We start from the raw sequence: 22866 nt of genomic DNA on the forward strand, positions 1-22866 counted from the left end.
CGGTAGCGGAATCATAGCATTAGTGCCGGTCCGAGCACGCGTCAGAAGGAGAAGCTGCAAATATGTTTTCGCATGGATGGAAATAAAACCTTAAACAAGTAGCAGGCTACCTACCAGAATTATAATCTTGAGGGGAAATTTCACTTGACTGTAACTGCTATCCACGCGAATAATTTTCGGCAGCGACTTTCTATAACGCGCGCTCGTGATTCTGCTACCGATGGAAAACAATCTGCCATCACCAAGCAATTAAGTATTACTTTGAACAAAATTCATCTCGCCTCAAGTTGTTACTTAAGAGCTACTTTCTCTGATGGTAGCCAATCGTTAGTACTTCAGACAAGAAAATTTAAACCGCATGAACCACATCATCGATGAGAATAAAATTTCCAGTAGCAGCTCCGCCGAAGCCGACTACGATCTGCTTTTCGCGACATCTCGAACGAAATGGCTTGCGCGCGCTGAAGAGCTGCTTTCTTGTAATCAATAAAGTTAAACCTGTAACCACGCCCCTTTGGTGAGTGTTACGGTTACACAATATTTGCACTCATACCGACAACAAAGAGGCGGGACTAATGAGCCATCTTTATTGGTCATAAGAAAACTGCTTTCCCCCAAACACGAGGCATTTCGGCGGAGTTGCTGAGCAGTTTATATTCGTGGAGTGGATCGTGTGGTCGGGCGTCGGCACGGCAAATGCTGGGTAAAGCGTACCATTGGTACTTCGCGAAAAAAAATAGACCCCATCTCGCTGTCCTTAGCCTTTTACCCAGCAACTCCTATCCCTACCTCCTCGCGGCGCTAGCAGGAATACGAGTAACCTTAGGGAAGAACGGGTAACCAACCCCGGTGGGAACTTTGGTCGTAAGCTGACAGAGAAGGGGGGTTTGCTCTCCGGAGGTTTGCAAATCTTACTGAGCGTCTGTAGTCCATGTTAGGGGCGGTTGATCATCGTCTGAGTGCCAGCGAGGGACTCTAAGTGAAACTGTGCACCATGGTCCACCGGGAATTAGGAGGAATGGTCCTCCGGAAATTTAGAGGGTTTGGTGTCAGGCCCTGAAAGCCAGATTTAAAAAAAACATACGCAACGAACAATCAACAAGAGAGTACGGACCGGAACCAACGACGAAGACCACTGCGACGAAAAGGGACTAGTGATTGGAAACTCGGTTCGTGGAACTGCAAATCTCTCAACTTCATCGAGAGCACACGCATACTCGCCGATGTGCTCAAGGATCGTGGATTCGGCATCGTAGCGCTGCAGGAGGTTTGTTGGAAGGGATCAATGGTGCGAACGTTTAGAGGTAATCATACAATCTATCAGAGTTGCGGCAACACACACAAGCTGGGAAAAGCTGTCATAGTGATGGGCGATATGCAAAGGCGCGTGATCGGGTGGTGGCCGGTGAAAGAATGTGCAGGTTGAGGATCAAAGGCCGGTTCTTCAACTTCAGTATAATCAACGTCCATAGCCCACACTCCGGAAGCACTGATGATGATAAGGACGCATTCTACGCGCAGCTGGAACGTGAGTACGACAGCTGCCCAAGCCACGACGTCAAAATCATCATAGGAGATTTGAACGCTCAGGTTGGCCAAGAGGAGGAGTTTAGACCGACTATTGGAATGTTCAGCGCTCACCGGCTGACGAACGAAAACGGCCTACGACTAATTGATTTCGCCGCCTCCAAGAATATGGCCATTCGCAGCACCTACTTCCAACACAGCCTTCAGTATCGGTACACCTGGAAATCACCACTGCAGACAGAATCACAAATCGACCACGTTCTGATTGATGGACGGCACTTCTCCGACATTATCGACGTCAGGACATATCGTGGCGCTAACATCGACTCTGACCACTATCTGGTGATGGTTAAACTGCGCCCAAAACTATCCGTCATCAACAATGTTCGGTACCGACGACCGCCGCGGTACGACCTAGAGCGACTGAAGCAACTTGATGTCGCCACTGCATACGCGCAGCATCTCGAGGCAGCGTTGCCGGAAGAGGGTGAGCTCGATGGGGCCCCTTTCGAGGACAGTTAAAGCAGCCATTAACGACGCAGCGGAGAACAACGTAGGGTATGTGGGACGATGTCGACGGAACGATTGGTTCGACGAAAAGACAGTTTCTAGAGGAGAAGGACGCAGCGCGGGCGGTCGCGCTGCAGCAAGATACCCTGCAGAAAGTGGAACGTTATAGACGGTAAAGACAGCAGACCCGCCTTTTTCAGGAGAATAAACGCTGCCTGGAAGAAGCGGAGTGCGAGTAGATGAATCAGCTGTGCCGTTCTTAAGAAACACGCAAGTTCTATCAGAAGCTCAACGCATCCCGCAAAGGCTTCGTGCCGCGAGCCGAAATGTGCCGGGATAAGGATGGGAGCATCTTGACGGGCGAACGTGTGGTGATCGAAAGGTGGAAGCAGCACTACGAGGAACATCTGAATGGCGCTGAGAGTACAGGCAGTGAAAGTCAAGCCAGCGGAGGATGTGACTACTTCAGTTCAGCGGATGATGGAAGCCAACCAGCCCCCACCTTGAGGGAAGTTAGGGATGCCATCCAACAGCTAAAGACCAATAAAGCAGCTGGTAAGGATGGTATCGGAGCTGAGCTTATCAAGATGAACCCGGAAAAGCTAGCCACTTGCCCGCACAAACTGATAGTCAGAATCTGGGAAACTGAACAGCTACCGGAGGATTGGAAGGAAGGGGTTATATGCACCATCTGCAAGAAAGGCGACAAGCTGGAGTGTGAGAACTTTCGAGCGATCACCATCCTTAATTCCGCCTACAAAGTGATATCCCAGATCATCTTCCGTCGTCTGTCACCATTAGTGAACGAGTTAGTGGGAAGTTATCAAGCCGGCTTCGTTGACGGCCGGTCGACAACGGACCAGAAGACATAGTACATGCTTGTGGGCGGAACCGAGCGCGACAGGGCCCGCCTGGGAAGCAGTGTTACGAGGTGTCCGTGGAATACGTCTACCTAGGATCCTTGCTAACGGCTGATAACAATGTTAGTCGTGAAATACGAAGGCGCATAATCTGTGGAAGTCGAGCCTACTACGGGCTCCAGAAGAAACTGCGGTCGAAAAAGATTCGCCACCGCACCAAATGTGTCATGTACAAGACGTTAATAAGACCGGTAGTCCTCTACGCAGGGTTGGTCATTTCTCACACTTCGTCTTGAAATGTGTAGAGATTTTACAAATAAAGAGAAGTGTATTGATTCACACTCGAGAGCGTTCACACGTACGTGTGATTGAAGCCGAGAGAAACATGATCGATAAAGAGTGAGAATATTTTCGGTCGCGTGTGTTTTGATATTGTGTATAAAATGGTCTATGTTCAGGCGCTCACAACAGCGTATTTACATGGAAGATTTAGAATATAGCCTAAATGTATGCATTTTGGTAAACAGCAAATTACCATTTTCCTATACTCTTTACACTTGAGGACTTGTGCGACGAAGAGTGGGTACTACGCACGCTCTTTCATACAAATACATACACGCGTATTTCTGCACAATACACTCGGATAACAGATCGAGAAAAGAGAAGTTTTTACACCTTCTCTTGAATACTCCTTAGAGCAAACCAACCCTGCCTCTACGGACATGAAACATGGACAATGCAAGCACTCGGAGTATTCGATAGACGGGTGCTTAGGACCATCTTTGGCGGTGTGCATAAGAAGCAGAGCATTAGTGATTAATCATAGATTTAATCATGATTAATGAATAATGGGTTATTTAATCATTATTCATTAATCATAATCATACAAAAAATACGATTCAATCATTAATCACTAATCGTTAATCATAGATTTTTACATTTAATCATTAATCACTAATCATATTCATGACTGTTTTGAGTTTATTCATTAATCATCAATTTTAATCATTGAACACATCGCTTTTATTCATTATTCTTTAATCATAATCATACAATTTTTGTACTTTTAAAAACATAATTTGGTAGAAAGGTTACTTGATTATTGATCATTATGCAAATCATTTAATTTGATTATTCATAATCATTAATCATTAATCATATTGATCGTTAATCATTAATCATACACATATTGTGTCGACATTTAATCACGATCGGTAATCGTTAATCATACTCCAAACGTTTTATTCATTAATCATAATCGTTAATCATTGTCAAAAATTAATTTAATCGTTAATCATAATCATTAATCACTGTCAAAAATGAATAAATCATTAATCATAATCTTTAATCATAGAGTTGAATGATTCAATCATAACAAATTTAATCATTCATTGGAAGCTTTATTCATTAACGCTCTGGAAGACGGTATGTGGCGGCGATTGATAAGGCACGAGCTCGCCCAGCTCTACGGCAAACCCAGTATCCAAAAGGTAGCTGAAGCAGGAAGGGTACTGTGCGGCCCCAAATGACAGCAGCTCTTCGTGGGTGCGTGTGCAAGCCACGGAGGTCTGACTAGAAGAGGCCGAGTCATGGCTTGCTGCGCACTGATCGACACGTTGAGGTGTTAATGTATCATCACACGCTGATGGTAACTTACTCAAAATCATTCTTCTCTCATTCTCAAAAAAATCGTCTAGCATAGAACGCAATGATTTTTTAAAGTTATTTACGCGAGACGATGATGAACATATTTCTTTTGAGAAACCGATAACCTCCTTTGAAAACTGAACTCCAAAATAAACTTGTCTGTTCATCGTGGTTTTCAATCGCAGAACATGTAACGAGCCTTCGGGTCGTTACAATTATTGTAAATATTTTATTGGTTATTATTGTTCTTAGTTTCTTGTTAAATGTTTTCGTTTGTATTTACAGTTAAAATAAAATAAATGGAATAAAGTTGAACAAATTCCGAGAATTAAAAAAAGATAAACCAGCCTAATGAGGAAAACGGAGATTCACCGCGGTATAGTTGTGCGTTCATTTTCTGCATTTCCCCTCAATAAAATGGTTAATGAGATCTAAGCCAGGTGGTGAGATACCGTGGAATTAAATTGCGTAAGCCACCCAACATTGCTTGATCCCGCAAAATTTGCATATGAGCTTCGGCGTGCATCGATCTGTTGGGTTTCTTTTGATAATTCTTTGACCGTTCCCGAAGTCCCTCTCACATGGACAGAAAGGTGGCTGACTTAGGCCACAGAGAAACAGACGTCTCACTCAACGCATGTTCCATCGTTCACCTTTTTAACGGTTTATTTAACTTTTTGTAGGTGGTCAATCGGCCACCGATGGCGCTTTCATCGATTTTGCTTGTGTTTGACGTTTGCACACTACCGCCATCTGGTTGCCGCTTGGCCACACACCGGGATTTTTGCATTGGGCGACAATGTTTTCGTGACGATGATTTTGATTGCATTTTGTTCTAAGTGAGACGTCTGTTTCTCTGTGCTTAGGCTGTTCGTGTGAAGAGACGCGAACATGCGCGAAAATGATTGTTATGAGCATGAGAGCAACCGTCGGTATCGCGAAATTACCTTCGTGATTTCCGGTGACGAAATTAATTCGGCGGTTAATCTGAGGATTATGAAGCGGATCAGATTCACTTCGAACTGATCCGTGGAAGAGGCAGGAGTGGCCCAAGTGTTCTCGCGCCGTGGTAGTTTTTCAAAGGTATTAGCTACAATAAATGTGTTCAACCAGTGAATCTTTTAAAACCTTTCCCAAAGAATGCGATCTTAAACCCTTTCCCATAGTTCTAGCTAGTTAGTCGTGTGTGCAAAGGTTACAAACGGTGTGTTATCGTGTGTGCTGGTAGCTCAAAGCAGGTAAATATGCAATTTAGATGATTGGTATAGTGCAGTGCTGACACGTGCAATATGCAACGGTCTTTGAATGTGTTTAGATTCGTGACCACGCCGACACGACGACGCCCGACAACCCACACCGAACCATCGAGGCCATTTTTGACCCCACCATTGGCGATTAAAGGTTGCATGAAGAAGAAGAAGTCGAAGGATGATATTAGAAAAATATTGCACGGGGAAGCATACGGAAATTTTTTTCAAACTCTTCTCAAAAATTCTAGAAGCAATTTAATTAAAAACGGAATGCAGTACGGGGTTGGACTTTTCTTATACTGTGTATCAAGTATGATATCATAAAAAAAAATAAAATCGAAAAATTGCGTTTATTATGCAGTAGAAGGAAAGTCCAACCCCGTACTGCTAACCGTTTTTAATTAAATTGCTCCTAGAATTTTTGAGAAGAGTTTTAAAAAACTTCCCGTATGCTTCCCCGTGCAATATTTTTCAGATATCATCCTTCGACTTCTTCTTCTTCATGCAACCTTTAATCGCCAATCAGCTTGCGAGGTTTCCCGGGGCACGCCGGAAGAGGGACGCGATCGCCAAGCAACGCGCCCTAGGCAGGGCATTATCGAAGAAGTAGGAGAAGAGAAGAATAAGAGAAGGCAACCGTTTTTTCCTTCCGTTGGTGACGACCGACGGACATCGACGCACGTGCCGCGTCGCGCCAAACCATCCATGAGACCGTAAGTTTTCCGATCCGGAGCAAAGCCATCCGTAGGCGACAACCGCAGTCGCAGCATCATCAGCTAGCCCGCTAGATCCACCGCCGACCCGCCGGCGAACCGCGTGTAAGTTTACCGCCACCGTCCATCCGTTCCTCCATCACATGGACGCCGTCGTCGTGTAAGTCATTGTCGACCATTCAAAGTGAGTACTCATTTCCAAACATAATCCATGCGCATGTGATTTACCGCCGCAACATAGCCAATACCTGTTGCTAGGCGAGGACACGGCACCGCCGTAAGAGAATATGTTGAGGACTGATTAAGACCGTACGCACAATAGTCGAGACGTTTGCGTAGCAAACCGAAAAAGTACACATTAGATTTTGAGTGAAACCACACCAGGAGAGCACACAAAGGAGGCTAGGGACCGACCGATTAGGCATTAATGGGAAAGGTATAGAACTGTAGAAGCGAAGAGATAGGCGAACACTGAAAGCAATATGTGCAATAGTATTAGTAAGCCGAAAGCTTAATAAAAATGGGATAAAAGCTCCGTTGTATTTTTGATGTAGTGAAACGATTCAACACAGACAAACAGACATAACACATTGAACATCCACTCATCAAATTCATCGTCGTTTAAACACTAACGAAATCTGTAGATTCCAGTTAGTTGGGCAAATCACGAACCAGATGGCGGTAGTGAGCAAACGTCAAACTAGAGCAAAACCGATGTGCGCGCCACGAGTGATCGATTGGCCAACTAATGATTATTTTAATTGACCAGTAAATCAGTGAACGATGGAAAATTGACGAGTGTTATGTCTGTTTGTCTGTGGTTTTAATAAACACTACCGGCAATAAATATATGTACTAGGGTGGTTCAAAAAATCGATTTTGCTCCACAGTGCTCATCTGATTCTTTACCATGTTCTGAGTGTCCTCTGAAAATTTGAGCTCATTTGGATTAAAACTGATTTAGCACAAGCCGTTTCAAGTTTGCATGCAAATTAGTATGGAAATTTATTTTTCATTATACTGTTAATGACGCTTCCCCATCAAGCGCATGTTAAAGAAAACCTGCATAGCAAGGAATACTCAACAGCTTTCACTCAGTGAAAACCGCATCTCAATTAATTGTTCCAATAATTAGTAATCGAATTTAATCTATACCGTGGTTTTCTGGAGCTAATTGCATAACTCATCAACAGGCAACATTGCTGCTCGTGGCGCGAAAGATAGCACACACAAATTCAGGCTACTATGTTGCACTGCACATTTCAGTGATGCCCTCAAAGAAGTTTAACGATCATGACTAAAGATTCGCAACCTGTCTTAAAATCGATTACTAATTATTGGGACGATTAATCAACATGCGGTTTTCGTTGGGTGAAAGCTGTTGAGTATTCCTTTTAGCTATGTAGGTTTTCTTTTAACCTGCGCTTAATGGGGAAACGTCATTAACAGTATAATGAAAAAATAAATTTCCCCATACTAATTTGCATGCAAACTTGAAACGGCTTGTGCTAAATCAGTTTTAATCCAAATGAGCTCAAATTTTCAGAGGACACTCAGAACATGGTAAAGAATCAGATGAGCACTGTGGAGCAAAATCGATTTTTTGAACCACCCTAATATGTACTCTACTCGTTATTTGTGGTCCCGATGAAGTGAAACTGGTTGAGAGTATTTAATGTAGTTCGTGTTCGTTGTAGTTTTTTGTAGTATTATTCTACTGGGGAGGTTGGCTCCGAAGCCAACCGGGCAACTCCTTAATTCGACACGATTGGGTTGAGGGAAATTTGGTCGCTTTACCAGTGATGAAAACCCCTCCATACTGTTTCATCACTGGCCGACGGTTGTACTTAGGTTACTGGCAATTATTTTATTAATCCGTTACTAGTAGCGTCCTTCACAGGCGCAATTTAAGTTGGTCACCTGTCTTCCATCCAAAATTGGGAAAAAAGGAACCTTCGTCCTCTGAGGGTCTCAACGGTCGGGCACATTTAGACACGGTCGATGGTCTCCTACGGGAGTGGCGCATAAGCCATCGTACTTACCTACCTAAAAAGGGGAAGACGGTCCGGCGTACGGTTATAAACAATGAAATGCAAATCAATAGGTTGTATCATTTAAATATATTAAACTAAGTTGGTACCTAGTGGTATTGATCTCACAAGAAACATTTTATATTGTAGCAATAATCTAAACATCTTATTGGACGGTATAAATCCAACTATCAGCTTCATATATAGTAATACCAGCAAGCTGACCTTCAACATATCGATGTTGAACTTGCAAACAACCGCTTAGAACATGGGTTCTCAAACTGTGGGCCGCGACTCCTAGGGAGGTCGTGGGCTCAATTATGGGTTGCGAAAGACGAATCTTGATTCATACTTTTGTCCCTATTTTGTCCCACAAATCTATCACAGCCATTAGATTTGGATCTATGTAGTGAATGGAGGACAATAAATTTTGAGATTTTGTCAAATACAATAGAATCCAAACAATTTAAATCCAATCCAAATTCAATCCATTTCCAATAAAAAAAACAAGCCACATTCAATCCAATTCCAATCAACATTCAATCTAAATCAAATTCAAATACAATCCAAATCCATTCCACATTCAATCCAAATCCGTTCCACATCCATTCCAAATCCAATCAAATCAAAATCTAATCCAAATCCTATCTAAATCCGTTCCAAATCCAAATCCAATCAAATGCAATCCTAATCCAAATCTAATTCAAATCCAATCCAGTCTAAATCCAATCCAAATCCAACCAAAATCTAATCCGAATCCGTTTCAAATCCATTCCAAATCCAATTCAAATTCATTCCAATCAAATCCAAATCCAACCAAAATCTAATCCAAATCCCATCTAAATCCGTTCGAATTCCAAATCATTTCCAATCCATTCAAGGTAATATAATGATGGGAGGGATATGAAGCAATTCATAATGGTTTGTTCAATCTAACGCGAACTCATTTTCATCCAAATTCTAAAAGTCAATTGCAGCGTCGCAAGCAATATGCGATTCTGCTAGGTGGGTCGCATGTACAAGTAGTTTGGGAACATCTGGCCTAGGATATGATATTTATCTAAAATTTCGCAGAGATATCATAATTTTTTGAATGCTGGCAACGATTTTGAGCTTCATGAAGGTTGGATATCTCATCCAACGGGTAATTCCGCTACGACTACTAAGTCAGTAAATTCCACAATAGACTTCAAGATAATATATTAAGCCTTTCAAACAACTTTGTAGCATACGATATATCTCTCAGATTTCGTTAGAACTAGCTTAACTGGTAGTCTCATGTACAATAAAGTCGCCAAGTTATACATTTCAAACTAAATTTATTTCAACCAAAATCAATGCTTCCATGACCCACCTTGGGATTTTGTAGATTGTCAGCCCTTTTCTCGGCAGTCTCCCAAACGCGCCTTGTGGTATTGCAAACCACAATCTATTTTCCAGCGGTCTTCCAGGCGCGCTTTGTGGTTTTCCAAACCACAATCCATTTTCCAGCGGTCATTCAGACGCGCTTTTTGATTTTATAAAACCACAATTCATTTTCCAGCGGTCTTCCAGACACGCTTTGTGATTTTTAAAACCACAAATCATTTTCCAGCGGTCTTGAAACACCCTCTTTATAATTATTCAAACCACAATCCATTTTGCAGCGTTCTTCCACAAGCGCTATTTAACAATACAAACCCATTGCCTTGTGTTTTTTTAAATCATCAAACATTTTAACACATTAGCACATTAACAAATTGAATTCAACTCACCTTTTGAAATAAGCGTTAGGATCCAACAAATAACCTGGCAGGAACGCCAAAATGTGCGGCCCCAAATGACAGCAGCTCTTCGTGGGTGAGGTGTTAATGTATAATCACACGCTGATGGTAACTTACTCAAACCCCACAGGTAAGATGGGCAGGACATGTTGCAAGAATTCCGGACAGCAACCCTGCAAAGATGGTGTTCGCTTCCGATCCGGCAGGTACGAGACAGCGTGGAGCGCAGCGAGTGAGGTGGTCAAAGATGCGGCCTCGAACCGTGTATTGTGGCGTCAAATTATTGATTCAGTGTTATCTGTGTAGATGTAGACTAAATAAATCTCGCTTAACTTTTCAAAAGGACCTAAGTAACATTTTTTTCATGATTTAATTTGAGTACTGCAATCAAATAAATCCATATTGGTCTGTTGATTGCAATACACTGGATTTTGTTTTACACGATTTACATTTTCTCAATTTTCCACTCAACCTAAATGGTTAACGTATATTAATTATCATGTGATTTTTCTTTAATTTGTTCTAGATTTTTGAAACATGTTGCGAAAAGTTTGGTGACAAATTGAAGTCACACGATCAGAAATACGAGTGAAAAAAAATCGTGTAAAAACAAAATCCTGTGTATTCAAATTAAATCATGGAAAAAATGTTAGTTAGGTCCTTTTGAAAAGTTAAGCGAGAAATGAATGAATGAAATCCCAAAATCCGCGTAAAAAGCGACCGCGTGAAAGAAACCGCGTAAAAAGTGACCCCAGTGTACCTGTGGAAGCTCGTTTGTTGCAGTTTGCCCATATCAGTGTGTGAGCTGTTGGTGAAAGTTCTCGACAAGTAACTTTGTGAAACTGGAATACTTTTCTGGAGAACTAGGGTAAATATTGGGTAATTTACCCTAGTTCTCCAGAAAAGTGGAGGAACTAAGCACGATCCTACACTAATTGGTCGATTACACTTACACATCATCTATACATAATTAATGAAAGTGCATCTGATAGCTCATTAATCTGCTTCATAATACATTGTTGTTACCTGAAGTATAGGGGAACTGTTCCGTTTTCCATCTTACTGAACATATATTCATCTCTTCGCAAAACAAAGAAATACGGCACCAATTTCGTCGCTTCTTTTTGCTAACATGCGTGTCCGCGCCTAAAATAAAAACACAAAAATAAGAAACAAATCAAATTTCTTTTCATTGCTTTTTTTATGGGATGATTATCGGAGCTATGAGATGAGGTCCAGTAGCAGTAACACTATCCTCCATTTATTGGTGCAGTGTTGCAATAGTTGTGGTATTTTGTTATTTGTTTTTCTATAGTTGCGAATCCCATGGAACTATTGGCGCAAGAGAGCGAAAAAAAAAACGCTATTTTAAAGATACTTGACCAATTTAAAGAAATTCCAAGGATGTTTATGTCTCTAACGTGGTATCCCAGGTCAACTAATTGACCGGTACGGTCGGTTGCTAAATGCTTTGCTTTTTCCAGAGGTGGCTTCATATTCTTGCAGATCATAAGCAACTCTTTTGGGATGCTCTCCATCCTCCACTAGTTTCCACGATATATCTTCTGCTGTTAGTAACTATTGTTTCAACAACACACTAATGGAAGGATCTGTGATCGAAATGCGTATTCCAATGTCAGTATTATTGTATTCGTTGAATTTTAGAAAAATGTTGATAAGCCTTCCGGATGCCCGGAACTGCTCGGTGATGAGTCTATACCGAGCGCACTTCTTCAGGAGTGTCTGGTGGCGAGTATTCATTTAAAAATTGTGATTACTTTCCTGTATGTAAATCCCACATGAAGATTGATGTACTCTGTACGAATTGAAGTCAACAAACTAACATGAATCACGTCGTGATCTTCATTCAATCAACGTCCTCTGTAAGTTTTGACACCGGTCATAATGTACTCATGAAAACCGGTTGAATATCACATCAAAACCACACTGCATGGCGTTGTCCATCACTCACGTATGAGCGATCGTCCACAAATCACATCCCGTATCAGTAGTGACGTGAAGTTGACCGGGCTTTCCATTTAATTTTATGCAGTCACTTGGTCCCGGTCACCGTGCAGATGATTCGCTAGGATCGGTTTTACATCTATGAAAGCCGAAGAGAGAGCATTTCCGATCGATTTATTTATTTTCCTTCTTTTGCAAACAATCTGGAAGGAGTCGACCGCGTAAATCACCATTTCGTACGATCGTGCTCACACCCCTCACATGTAGCCTGCTCAACTACGTCTATAAAGCCGACTTTTTTCACATGACATCACACCGAATCCGAAGCGAAAAACCGGCTTCCCGCTCGGAAGACTACTCGTTGGATCGGTTAGTTGTGGACTGTTAGCTGCGAAATAAACACCCGTTTTTGCGCAGGCCTAGATCGATCGGGGTAGACAAATTTGAAAAAACGATCATTCGAATTTTTCGATTTCGGGTAGAATTAGGTACGTTTCGATTAAGGCAGAGGGCTGGTGGGTCCTTACCCAGGTCAACGTCCAAACGCACTGCAGAGGTACTTGTCTAGTGCTTTGTGATTATCAGCGGACATCGGCGGGACATCGTCATTTGTTTGTTTTGTTTCTAGTCGAGAGTGGCCCAGGGTAGTGTCAAAAGTGCACCGAAATGATACACTTGAGAACGTTGTGGGGTTGGGTGACAGTGCTTGGCAGTCTGGCGGTAACACGTGCGCTTGAAGGTACGTTCGCAGAGCTCGTTACAAACGGAGCAAATGCAATTAGAAGTGTAGTGATAAAATGATGGTCAAATATGAGAAGTATAACTGCAAAATAAGAAGTGACATTATTGAAAGCTTCGATATACATTGACATATTTGAACCGGAACAGCAACACCAAAAACCAGTGAAAACAAACAAGGTGAAAGAGTGTTAAAACTCGTTTTGAGCTCTATATATAAAAAAAAATCAATAGCCTAATAAAGATGAGCCAAAAAATGCGTCAACAGAGTGTGACTAACAGACGTTTTGTTATCAGCGGATTCATTTCGAAGAATGAAACAGTAAAAAAGAATTTAAACTGAGTTATTCACTGATACATGAGGAAACGCTAAAGCACTCTTCTGTTAGAATAAGGTTTTATACAATATCTCGACTCGAATAAGCGTTTTCTTTTAATTTGAATATGGTTTGGGTTCTACATATATTATATAACATTAAAAACAACTATAGTTGTTGTAATGCTTTTTACTTATACTTTACTTATACGCCTCTTTGCTAGAAATAAAGTAGCGTCTTAAAAAAAACTTAGGACTTGAACAAAAACTTAAACTTGAAATTTCTGAATGATTTTTACAATACTGATGGCAATAAACAGAACCGCGGTTTCGTCCGAAAAAATACTGGGAAGACTATCTGACACGGTTTTGTTACTACATGTGGCTCCTAATCCAATCCCTCGCCTTGAAACGGAACCGTCAGTGTAGCGATGTTCAGTTCATGTTTCTTGTATTCTGTGTTCAACAACTAATCAACCGTGTTACGAAGAGTCTCTGCATTGTCTTCTCTCTTGAGGCGTCTCGCGATGGAGAAAAATAGATTGGATATGCTGGAGTCTCAACTCCTTGCTTCATACCAGTGGCCATTGGGTGGAGACTGACGCCGGCCATCGCACGTAGGACCCTGTCCTCTACAAGAAGCGACGGTAGAAGCTTCTGAAGAACGTCTCCAATTCCAAGTAGGCAAAGTTGGTGCCGGTTTCATACCCGGGGTGGTAGGCGAGTTTTCTAACGGCCTCGAGTTTCTCGGGTAGACGAAGGTTAATCCTCTCGACAACCTTGGACGCGCGGAGGTTAGCGCGATAGGGCGATATTTTGAAGTATCCATAGAGGAGACGCTATCCTTCGATATTGGGATGACGTAACAGGCGGCTCGTCGCGTATCCTGTTTAACAGACTGAGACCGCTTGAGGAGTCCTTCGTCGGCGAATACCAGGCAGGTTTTCGTGAGGGCCAATCAACGACGAAACAGATGTTTAGCCTGTGGATGATCGTTGATAAATTCCGGGAGTACAACTTGCAGATTGATCATCTGCTCATTGATTTCAAAGCAGCTTACGATTCAGTGAAAAGAAATGAGCTGTGGCAGTTAATGTCCGAACATGGTTATTCGGCGAAACTGATTAGACTGATATGTGCAACGCTGGATGGCATGAAATCAAGTACTCGGATTGCAGACGAAGTGTCAATCTCGTTTGGACCTTGGACGGATGGAAGCAGGGTGATGCACTTTCGAATTCATTGTTGCTGGCCACTTAGTGCGAATGTCGGAAGTAAGAATAGCGAAAACAATATTCAACAGAGAACCGGATAGAGGCCGGCGACTTCGTGGAAGGCCACGAACACGTTCGGGGAAACTGGAGGAACATCGCCCAAGATCGACGATTATGGAGCTATACAATATGCCAGGCATAGGTGTATCGATGCTGCAGCCAACGGGTATCCAGGTAGGACTGGCGGCTCGTCTGGAATGATTTGGTTCAACTCCGAGCAGGAGAGATTGGCTTACCTATACCTAGATCCAAGGGGTGGGACGCTGAGCACAATTTAAATTGTGTGCACTTAAATATGTGTGCCACGGTGTGCCACAATGTGCCACCTTGTGTTTGGCAAAAGTACTGAAAATTATAAAGTTTGGCAACACTGCTCGAGTATAAACATTATGACTTCTGTCAAACATAAGAAAACAATAGAAGTTCTAATTTTGATCGATTAACCGGAGTGGATCAAGTGAAAATGTTTCTAGGCCACCGCACATCAATTAATTAAACGTAACATGTAAACTAGCGGAAGCAAACAGGTGCTGATTACAAGGGATTGAGCTAGAGCCTCCTTGCACCACATTCGATGAACATTTTCCTGAACTAACTAAGAAAAGTAGGAAAGTTTTTTTTTTCCAAGATGAACAATCACGAAAAGACACATTTCGTAAGAAAAAAGATAAAATCCATACAAGATACGCCATGTTTTGCGTGGGATATGCCGAATCTTTCAGGCCTTCTCGGCTTAGAAAAACCATTTCCTACGGCCGGCATAACATTTACAATTATTTGTATTTCCACTTCCATCTCTTGTGATAATGTTTATAAATCAGAATGCAACATACTGCATCAACTACTTAGCCAATGGGTACGGGAGTTATCAAGGGATTTGAAATTTTTCGTAAAGAAATCGCAGTGAACTCCGTATAGAAGAAACATTTAATGGATTTGGTTCCAGAGACGGAAGAAAATACAAATGCTTTCGCACCAGATCAAACGACGGTTGGTTTTTTTTCTCCACTCGAGCAATTCAATAACATACTCCCACAACCGAGCCCAAAACGATCCTTACTTTTCCGTAATCAAAGACCCTCTCGATAGCCCGTCGAATCCTCACCGCCAACGCAATCTCATACTACCAATAGCTGATGTTTGCTCTTAGTTTTGGTATTATATCGTTTAATTCACATGAGAATGTGCAAGCAGTCTGAACAAATTGACGCCTGCAATCGTTTTTCGCAAAAGAACAAAATCTTCGTCCTGCAAAATCTGTTCAACTGAACTTTCCATAACTTAAAAATAAAAACATTTCAACAACGGGGTAGTTTCTTCACATGTTTCGAAAAAAGCGGGAAAAGAATGACAATAATTGGCAAGGTTGCCGGTTTTTGACATTCTGCAAATGTCAATGTCAAAAGTGTGCCTAAGTGTGCCACATCGTGAATTGAATGTTCCTTGTTGGTCCACAGTGTTCCAACTAGCGGTAAAAAAATGTGCTTGGCACATTGTGCTCAGCGACCCACCCCTTGCCTAGATCTGTTACTGATACCATACTCGTTTATGAACTAACTATGCATAAGAGGTAAAATACCAAAGGAACACCAAAAATTTATATGCACAATACTTGAGCCATAACATACTATATTATTAAATTCTATTTCAATACCAAATGCATAACAAATTATTATTCGTTTAGTATTGAAATATTTAAACATGTTATGCCTCAAGTATTCTGCATATTTTTGGTTTTGCAAGTTTTTGGTATTATTTTTTGATATTTTACCTCTTATGCTAGGTTAGTTCATACCAATTTCTGTTATTGAGGTCGTCGCTCCTGCTCGGGACCAGACTCGGTTGAGAAAATCCACGGAAGGGAGCGACAATGGGATGGTTTTTGATCATCGAGTACCCTATTCCATCTGGGCCACAGGACTTCCCGCTACTCCTGGCAAAGACGAATGACAGCTCGGCAACATCCAGGGGGTCGGATATGGTGGGTAGAGGAAAAACTACGCTTGCCACTGAGAGCGTTTACTTGTGACTAACTGGAGGTCTGAGGTATGTACAATGAGTCGTATGTTGCGCTCCGATGTAACACACAAGGTATTCCCGACTAGAAGGTCATATCAAAATTATATCATCATATGTTATTACGTTATACAAAATTTGTTAGCAATATGGTGCAGGATGTTGTTAAAATATCTAAATTTCTATCAAAAATTACACTACTCAAAACAATAAACTATCAAATTTTGTTACAATTTTATTATTAGAAATTTATAACAGAATCAGATACAAAATATATTGTTCACTGTGCAGTTACAGGTCGTGATAGGTCTCCAGATTGTGATCCACATTCAGAAATATTAGTTTTTTTTTTTTGAACAAGAATATTTTTCAAGAACATGAAACTAAGAACATTTTAAATTAGACAACTTTTTCAAATTATATCAGCGTTTTTGATATCTATGGCAGGAGAATTTGCTACATTCATTTTAATTGCCTGCTGTTGGGCAATTCGGTATTAAGCATTTTTTAAATCTTATTATGTTAAAATCCTGTTACAACATTGGAAAGATAATGGCTACTAAGAACAAAATTGTATCAAAATAAGTTATAAAGATCACAATATGTTAAAATTGTGTTAAGTTTTAGTTATCGAGTTGATAGCCGCAGCCTGTACCCATCAGACGTGTTTCGATTTCGCTCTCGTGCTTCTTATCGTATCGCTTTGAAAAATGTGTGCTAGGAAAAATATATTGGTGGTTGACTTTGGCGTTCTCCCAATGCGGCCTGATGTCGGAAAGGTGCAGCAATATTTGGAAGAGGAAATAAAACTGAATCTAACTGACGTTAAAAGTATTCAGTTACATAACACCCGTAATTGTGTGTTCATCGAAATGGTGGACAACGAGACAGCGCAGCGCTACGAAAAAGCGCACAATATCAAAAGAGTGTTTACGTGTACTGACAAGCATTTCAAGATCCCGGTGTACGTCGATAGCGAGGCTATAACCGTACGAATGCATGATCTTCCCCCCTCTACTCCCCATGCGGAAGTCGGGGAATTTATGAAGAAATTCGGACAACTTAACAACTTAACTTCTCTCAATACATGCGTTGACGTCCCGGCACAAAGCAAACGTGCAAATACCGAAGCAAACAATGAAGCAGGCTCCGATGACGGTGATGAGGTATCTACGGGTTCAACAGAATCGGATTTCATCGAGGCAACAAACAAAAGGCGGCTATCAAAACGGATAGCGAACTTAAAAAAGAAAGTTTGTACTGAGCAGTGCACTCAAACTGCCAGTCAATCGGCTAATGGTTTTGGGAAAAGTAGTGAGCCATAATAGACTACTTAATTATTGTAAAAAAATATAAACTTTCCGGCTCCGTGATGCCAATTGGCGGTTGAGCCTATTAAATAAACGGTAACATAAAGAAAAAGTTTTAGTTATGCTCTTCTAGTCGGGTTAGCAACATCTTGCGACAACGATGAAAAGAAAAACACAAAACTAACTGAGAATCGAACCATGGATCTTGAGATTTGCAAGCTTTTATTATAACCCTCACTCCACCAATTCTATTTGGAGCTTCTGTCTACAAGTGCACTACATAAACAACAAAGTTATTTGTATTAACTTCATTGCATCTTCTAGAGACTTTTAAAAATAGAATGCTGCTCATCTGAACACATTGTGGGCAGCAGGGACTATGTCCAAGGGCTTGACGATCCCTCCCCAGGCCATCTGCGAGTTGTGGCGCCTGCCTAGGATGTGGTGGGGTTTGACAGTGGGCCCTGTTAAACCTCTATAAAAAGCTGCATGTATCCGCAAGTAGGCTCCGCCAACGCGACCGTGTGCCGCTCAAAGCGCACAAGCCCAAGTCCTGGTGTTAGGTGGGACGCTAAACAGCCCTGACACGACGGCCCTCCGACGAGACAGGAGGTTTGCGCAGGCCCAATAAGCCGCCTTTAAAAACAACTATTACGGACGACATAGAAGACGACTAGATACAATCGGCAACGATCTAGGCGACGAATAAAGGATCACGATTGGAAGCTTGGAACATGGAACTGCAAGTCGCTAGGCTTCGCAGGTTGCGAAAGGATAATCTACGATGAATTACATCCCCGCAATTTCGATGTCGTAGTGCTGCAGGAAATCTGCTGGACAGGACAGAAAGTGTGGAAAAGCGGGCATCGAGCGGCTACCTTCTACCAAAGCTGTGGCACCACCAACGAGCTAGGAACCGGCTTCATAGTGCTGGGAAAGATACGCCAACGCGTTATTGGGTGGCAGTCAATAAACGCAAGGATGTGCAAGCTGAGGATTAAAGGCCGTTTCTTCAACTATAGCATTATCAACGTGCACTGCCCACACGAAGGGAGATCCGACGACGAGAAAGAAGCGTTATATGCGCAGCTGGAGCAGACATACGATGGATGCCTACTGTGGGACGTCAAAATCGTCATCGGTGACATGAAGGCTCAGGTAGGAAGGGAGGAAATGTATAGACCGGTCATCGGACCGGATAGTCTGCATACGGTATCGAACGACAACGGCCAACGATGCATAAACTTTGCAGCCTCCCGCGGTATGGTAGTCCGAAGCACTTTCTTCCTCCACAAGAATAAGGCCACATGGAAATCACCTAATCAAGTAACGGAAAACCAAAATCGACCACATTCTAATCGACGGCAAATTCTTCTCCGACATCACGAACGTCCGCACCGCAGTGCGAATATTGAATCCGACCACTACCTCGTTGCAGTATGTCTGCGCTCAAAACTCTCGACGGTGTACAACACGCATCGGAGTCGTCCGCCGCGGCTAAACATTGGACGGCTACAAGACTGTAGACTAGCCCAAGACTACGCGCAGCAGCTGTAAGTGGCACTCCCAATGGAAGATCAGCTAGGCGCAGCACCTCTTGAAGATGGCTGGAGAGATATTCGATCCGCCATTGGAAGCACCGTAACCACTGCACTAGGCACGGTGCCCCCGGATCAGAGAAACGACTTGTATGACAGCAAATGTGAGCAGTTAGTGTAAGAGAAGAATGCAGCATGGGCGAGATTGCTGCAACACCGCACGAGGGCGAACAAGGCACGATATAATCGGCGCGGAATAGACAAAACTCGATTTTCCGGAGGAAAAAGCGCCAGCAGGAAGATCGAGACCGTGAAGAGACGGAGCAACTATACCGCACTAATAACACACGAAAGTTCTATGAGAAGTTAAACCGTTCACGTAAGGGCCACGTGCCACAGCCTGATATGTGCAAGGACATTAACGGGAACCTTCTTACGAACGAGCGTGAGGTGATCCAAAGGTGGCGGCAGCACTACGAAGAACACCTGAATGGCGATGTGGCAGACGATGATGGCGGTATGGTAATGGACCTGGGAGAACGCACGCAGGACATAATTTTACTGGCTCCGGATCTCCAGGAAATCCAGGAGGAGATTGGCCGGCTGAAAAAAACACAAAGCCCTGGGGTTGACCAACTACCAGGAGAGTAATTTAAACACGGTGGTGAGGCACTGGCTAAAGCGCTGCACTGGGTCATTACCAAGATTTGGGAGGAGGAAGTTTTGCCGCAGGAGTGGATGGAAGGTGTCGTGTGTCCCATTTACAAAAAAGGCGATAAGCTAGATTGTAGCAACTACCGTGCAATCACATTGCTGAACGCCGCCTACAAGGTACTCTCCCAAATTTTATGCCGTCGACTAGCACCAACTGCAAGGGAGTTCGTGGGGCAGTACCAGGCGGGTTTTATGGGCGAACGCTCCACCACGGACCAGGTGTTCGCCATTCGCCAAGTACTGCAGAAATGCCGCGAATACAACGTGCCCACACATCATCTATTCATCGACTTCAAAGCCGCATATGATACAATCGATCGGGATCAGTTATGGCAGCTAATGCACGAACACGGTTTTCTGGATAAACTGACACGGTTGATCAAAGCGACGATGGATCGGGTGATGTGCGTAGTTCGAGTTTCAAAGGCCATTCTCGAGTCCCTTCGAAACCCGCAGAGGGTTACGGCATGGTGATGGTCTTTCGTGTCTGCTATTGAACATCGCTTTGGAAGGGATAATACGAAGAGCAAGGATTAACACGAGTGGTACATTTTTTAATAAGTCCGTCCAGCTATTTGGCTTCACCGACGACATAGATATTATGGCACGTAACTTTGAGAAGATGGAGGAAACCTACATCAGACTGAAGACGAAGCCAAGCGGATCGGACTAGTCATCAACACGTCGAAGACAAAGTACATGATAGGCAGAGGTTCAAGAAACGACAATGTGAGCCACCCACCGCGAGTTCGCATCGGTGGTGACGAAATCGAGGTGGTAGAAGAATTTGTGTACTTGGGCTCACTGGTGACTGCCGAAAATGACACCAGCAGAGAAATTCGGAGACGCATAGTGGCTGAAAATCGTACTTTGGACTCCGCAAGACGCTCCGATCGAATAGAGTTCGCCGCCGTACCAAACTGACAATCTACAAAACGCTCATTAGACCGGTAGTCCTCTACGGACACGAGACCTGGACGATGCTCGTGGAGGACCAACGAGCACTTGGAGTGTTCGAAAGGAAAGTGCTGCGTACCATCTATGGTGGGGTGCAGACGACGGTACGTGGAGGAGGCGAAGGAATCACGAGTTGCATGAGCTGCTGGGAGAACCATCCATCGTTAACACCGCGAAAATCGGACGACTGCGGTGGGCCGGGCTCATAGCCAGAATGTCGGACAGTAACCCGGTGAAAATGGTTCTCGACAACGATCCGACGGGCACAAGAAGGCGAGGTGCGCAGCGGGCAAGGTGGATCGATCAGGTGGAAGATGACTTGCGGACCCTCCGTAGACTGCGTGGCTGGCGACGTGTAGCCATGGACCGAGCCGAATGGAGAAGACACAGGCCACTTCGGCCTTAGTCTGAATAAATAATAATAATCTTAGAGCCGATGCCCACGTAACGTCTTTTCAACTCAGCGTTGAGCCTTAGCCTATTTCAATAAAAAATAAACCAAAAAACAGATTGCAATTCAGTCTCAGTATCCACAAAAAAAATTAGAAAGGAAAAATGGAAAAATGGTAAAAAATCCTCCGCAGATGGTTTTTGGCATCACGCCGCCGACACTTTTGCATCAGCGTACTGCAGCTACAAATTTGAAAAATGTTCATGTTTTTACAATAATCCAAGAAAAAAACTACCAAAGAATTTCTGGTGGATATTCAGGAAAAATCCAGTAAAGAAATTTCCTGTAAAAACTTTGACATTACTTCATACAATCCTGATAAAGTGCTGGCATTCAGAATGATTTTTGAACAATTCTCTCTGAAAAATTTTGCTTGGAAATTTTGCTACAAATTATTAATGAAAAAAAAAAAACAAAACATCTCGAGTGTAAATTCCAAAATAATAATTGGTCTATAATACATTCATTCCTCTATGAGTAGCTTATGAAAGGACCATTGACTGAAGCATATTCGAAGAAGAAGTAGTTTCTTGGAAAATTATTCGAAAGAACCACCTGAGTGACCGAGACAATATTTTTAGTATGGCATCATTGGCTTCCACGAGTCGATATCAAAATAAAATTTCAATGAAGAATTAGAAATTTTGAGAGATGAGCCAGCTCTGGATTGAAAATCTATTTAATAGAGAAAAATAGAAATTTTCTCTAATAAAATAGGAAATTGCCAATAAAAAAAACAGGGTATGAGTATTAAATAAATATAGAATTACTACAAATAATGCAAAATTTCCATAAACAGTTGAAAATTTTCCACAAAACAATAATAAATTAGCACTTGTAAAAGCAAAAATTGCAATTATGAAATAAGAATTTTCCATAAAGAAATCAAAATGTTTGAAAAAATACAAAATTTTCATGAATAGATCAATATTAGCAATAAACAATTACAAAATTTTTATTTTGTGGATAATTTTGTAATTATTTATTTCTAATATTGATTTATTTATGGAATGTTTGTATTTTTTCCGTGGAAAATTTTTATTTCTTTATGAAAAAATCTTTTTTTATATTTGCAGTTTTTGGTTTTAAAAGTGTTATTTTTGTTTGTGGAAAATTCTTAATTTTTTTTAAGAAAATTATTTTGAGCTTTTTAGTGGAATGTCTTCACTTGTCATAAGACGAGTTTGTACAATCCCATTGAAATTCCACCACTTAATTGTATCTTGACAGATACGTATTTCGACCTCAACAGTAAGGCCGTCTTCAGTGTCTCGTACTTGACTCGAC

The 22866-nt window shown here is 42.2% G+C and overlaps 1 protein-coding gene across 3 annotated transcripts in view; it reads left to right on the plus strand.

Moving 5' to 3' along the window:
• Nucleotides 1-12626: 12626 nt before the first annotated feature.
• Nucleotides 12627-22866, plus strand: part of LOC134219981 (serine protease snake-like) — a 36214-nt gene continuing 25974 nt past the window's right edge. Inside the window, exons 1-2 of one of the 3 annotated variants that reach the window (XM_062698905.1) lie at nucleotides 12628-12821; nucleotides 12894-13004. In XM_062698905.1, the coding sequence (XP_062554889.1) occupies nucleotides 12932-13004 (73 nt within the window). In that variant the 5' untranslated portion in view covers nucleotides 12628-12821; nucleotides 12894-12931. Of the gene's footprint in view, nucleotides 13005-22866 lie in introns of all 3 variants that reach the window. The other 2 variants (XM_062698911.1, XM_062698918.1) reach the window with 2 other exon arrangements.

The sequence above is a fragment of the Armigeres subalbatus genome, chromosome 1 (assembly GCF_024139115.2).
Source record: "Armigeres subalbatus isolate Guangzhou_Male chromosome 1, GZ_Asu_2, whole genome shotgun sequence".
Lineage (NCBI taxonomy): Eukaryota > Metazoa > Arthropoda > Insecta > Diptera > Culicidae > Armigeres > Armigeres subalbatus.